This window comes from Octodon degus, unplaced genomic scaffold (genome assembly GCF_000260255.1).
Source record: "Octodon degus isolate 3935 unplaced genomic scaffold, OctDeg1.0 scaffold00286, whole genome shotgun sequence".
Lineage (NCBI taxonomy): Eukaryota > Metazoa > Chordata > Mammalia > Rodentia > Octodontidae > Octodon > Octodon degus.
Genome location: NW_004524862.1, coordinates 402,256 through 405,553, shown reverse-complemented (window position 1 = coordinate 405,553; position 3,298 = coordinate 402,256). Strand labels below are relative to the sequence as shown.

Below are 3,298 nucleotides of genomic sequence, written 5' to 3'. Positions count from 1 at the left end.
GAAATGGACAGATTCCTAGGTACATATGAATTAGCAAAGTTGAATAAAGAACTTACAAAAATTCTCAATAACCTAATACTAGTCAATGAAGTTGAAAACCAATTAGAGAGGCTGGGAAGATGGCTCAGTAGAATAAGCATTTGCCTGGCAAGTAGAAGGGCCTGAGTACAATCCCCGGTTCCAGGAAAAAAAAAAATCAATTAGAAAACTTACCAACTATGAAAAGCCCAGGTTCTGATGGAGTCAAAGCTTAATTCTACAAGAAATTTATGGGAGATTTAATACCAACTCTTCTCAAACTCTTAAAGGAAATTGAAAGTGAAGAAATTCTCACAAACTCATTCCTAAAGGCAAGTATTAACCTGATACCAAAACCAGAGAGAGATCCAACTAAAAAAGAAAGCCATAGGCCAATCTCTCTAATGAATATAGATGCACAAATCCTCAACAACATAATAGTAAACAGAATGTAGCAAATCAGCAAGAAGATTATACATCATGACCAAATAAGATTCATCCTAGGAATACAGAAATTGTTCAATATATACAAGTCAATAAATGTAATACATCATATCAAGAAAGCCAATGACAAAAATCACATGATCATCTCAACAGATGCAGAAAAAGCTTTTGACAAAAGCTTTAACTCTCATCCATGATAAAAACTCATGCATATTATCTGATTATAGTGCAATGAAAATGGAAATTATTGACAAAAGAAATTTAATTCCATAAACACATGGAATTAAATAACACCCTTCTGAACCACCAATGGGTTACGATATTAATCTGTAATTAAAGAAGAAATTAAACAATATTTACAATCAAGGATCACCAAGAAGAACCTTTGAGGAGAGCTCAGTCTCTGAATACCTGATAGCAGCTCATTCGAAGAACAGAGAAAGAGCTTCATATTTATGCCAAGCCTCCTGAATTTTATAGCCATCTTTAAGTACACACACACACACACACACACACACACACACACACACAGAGAACTGCCTCCCTCACTGGAAGCACACTTACACACAGGAAACATGCTGAAGTAAAATTAAAAATCACTGACTCACTTTATAGCCTGGTGGAGCATGTGTTCACAAGTTTGTTCTTTCATTTCTGCTTCTTACCTAGACTGAGTAGGGCTTCCTGTCTATAGGGGTGGACAGTGGTATATGCAATGCACATCCACTTCCTGTCCTTTCCAGCTCTTTTGTATCTCCCCTTCTGCATAAGCCTCATCCTGCTCAGAGATGGAGGAATGTGTTGTGTCCCTCTGATGCTGGAAAGAGTGGGCACCATGTGTTTGACCTGGTTCCCATGACTCTAATAGGGGTCCTGGCCCAGACACAGCCATGAGCCATGTGGGGACATCCACATGCTCAGAAGTACAGGACTGGTTCCTGGCTAAGGCCATTACACAGGATGTAGACTGAGAAAGGCTTGTCATTGTTTGATGTCCAGAAATGTCAGGGGTGGATCACTGGGGGTGTGAGTGTGTTAGTTACAGGTGCTTATGAGGATTTCTCTTCTGCTCTGTGCCTCTAGGTGAGGGAGTCTCACTCAAGTTTATCATCACTGATTCTTCCATGAATCTGTCCTTTCCCTCCAAGTCCTGTCTCTGACATTTTCCAGGTCTTGGCCCTCTGCTGGAGCAGTCTCTGCTCTCCTGTGCCTCATGCTTCTCAGAGCAAGGACTTTGCCCAGGCCCTTGCTCCTCTGTCCAGTGATCTCATCATGTAACTTCAACAGCTGGTTGGGCATCAATCTCTGCAGTGGACATATCAGACCTAGCTGACCCCAGCCTTGTCAGGTCTTACCTGACTTCTCTTGTTACCTGTGGCTCTCTCTGTCATTACAATGGCCCATACCTTTGGGTCAAGTTGACTTCCAGCTTCTCTATTCTCTGCACACCCAGTTAGTCACTGATCAGCTGGCTTCAAAGTTCCCTGCTTTTGCTATCATCGTCATACATCCTGGCTTCTCAGCTCATCAGACTGTCTATAATGTGTCTCATTCTGGATGCAAGGGAGACAGTTTCCTCAGTTTTTAGCCTGGGGAGCTGTGTGCTCTTAGTCCTTTGCTTCCTCCACTGGCCTGGTCACCAGGGATGGAGGTAGGTGGAATGGTAGGCTGAATTGAAGTGCACTGGGGAAATTTGTCTACTGACCCCCAAGAAGCCTTGAGTGCCTTGCCTATTTCTACTTTCTGGAAGTCAGAGCTTCAAACTGTAGCCTCCCTTTCAGGAGGGTCCCCCTGCCTCCTGAGTCAGTACAATGGAGACAGCCCCTTCATGGTAACCCTTTGCTTCTTATCTTCTCTCAAAATGAGACCGGACGTGAGAATTCTGAAGAGCTGATGACCTGAACTTTATTACTCTTTTGCTTGGGAGGGCACAGATCAATTGTTTCTTTTTATTTTTTTGAACAACAGAATGAGTAACTTTAATGAACACAGAATCTGTGGAAATCCAGGCATTTACAGAAAATAGAGTGTGCAGTTGCCATAGTTTAAGGTGGCTCCTAACTTTTTACATGGAAAAACTAGAAAGAGTCAACAATTAACTTTTGTCTTGTCTGTTCAGCACCAAGAATAGCCAGAAATATTTGCATCCTATCGGATGAAATGTCTGTAAATTAGGTGAGTATATCTTCTTAGTTTTATGATGTACTCAGCAAGACCGACCTCCCAGCCCCTCGGGATGAGGGTGTCCCTCTCTTCCTTTAGCGCCAGGTTCGCATCAGGTCTGTCTATGGATGCTGCAGCCAGGGAAGCCACGGTCTTGTAGTTCTCCGCCATCACTTCCGTGTACAGGGCATGCCCGACAGACGTGAGGCTGGCCCATTCGTTATCACTGAAGGGTGTTTTCATGTCATCCAAAATCTCCAAGTCCTGAGGTTTGGACACAGCTGCCATCATATGATCTCTTTTATTCTTCAGGGAGAGACAAAGGTCTCAGGAGCGTAGCGCCGGGTGGCCTCTGGAACTTTCTGCAAGAGACCACTGAGACTCCAAGTGGCAGCCCTCCAATTGTGATTTCTTTAGCATTTATGAGTTAGTTTTATTTGTTACTTAAAAATAAAAATTAAATATATTTACATGCCTGTAATTATGACAGGTGATTTCAGTCTCGAGGCTGGAGTGGGGCTGGGAGGGTTTTTCCCAAGGGGCTGTCTAGGCGGGATCCTCTCATTTATCCTGTGTATAATACTTGGGTGAGCCAACTCTTGACACCCACACTGACACTGGAGCCTTCCTATTTTTGGCATCTGTACTAATCAGGGAAAGAGGAGAGAGAGAG

At 43.0% G+C, this 3,298-nt stretch overlaps 1 protein-coding gene across 1 annotated transcript; it reads right to left on the bottom strand.

Moving 5' to 3' along the window:
* Positions 1-2,610: 2,610 nt before the first annotated feature.
* LOC101574112 (KRAB domain-containing protein 1-like) lies at positions 2,611-2,913 on the bottom strand. The gene has a single exon (XM_004647044.1). It carries the CDS (start codon positions 2,911-2,913, stop codon positions 2,611-2,613), a length of 303 nt encoding a protein of 100 aa, XP_004647101.1.
* Positions 2,914-3,298: the final 385 nt, after the last annotated feature.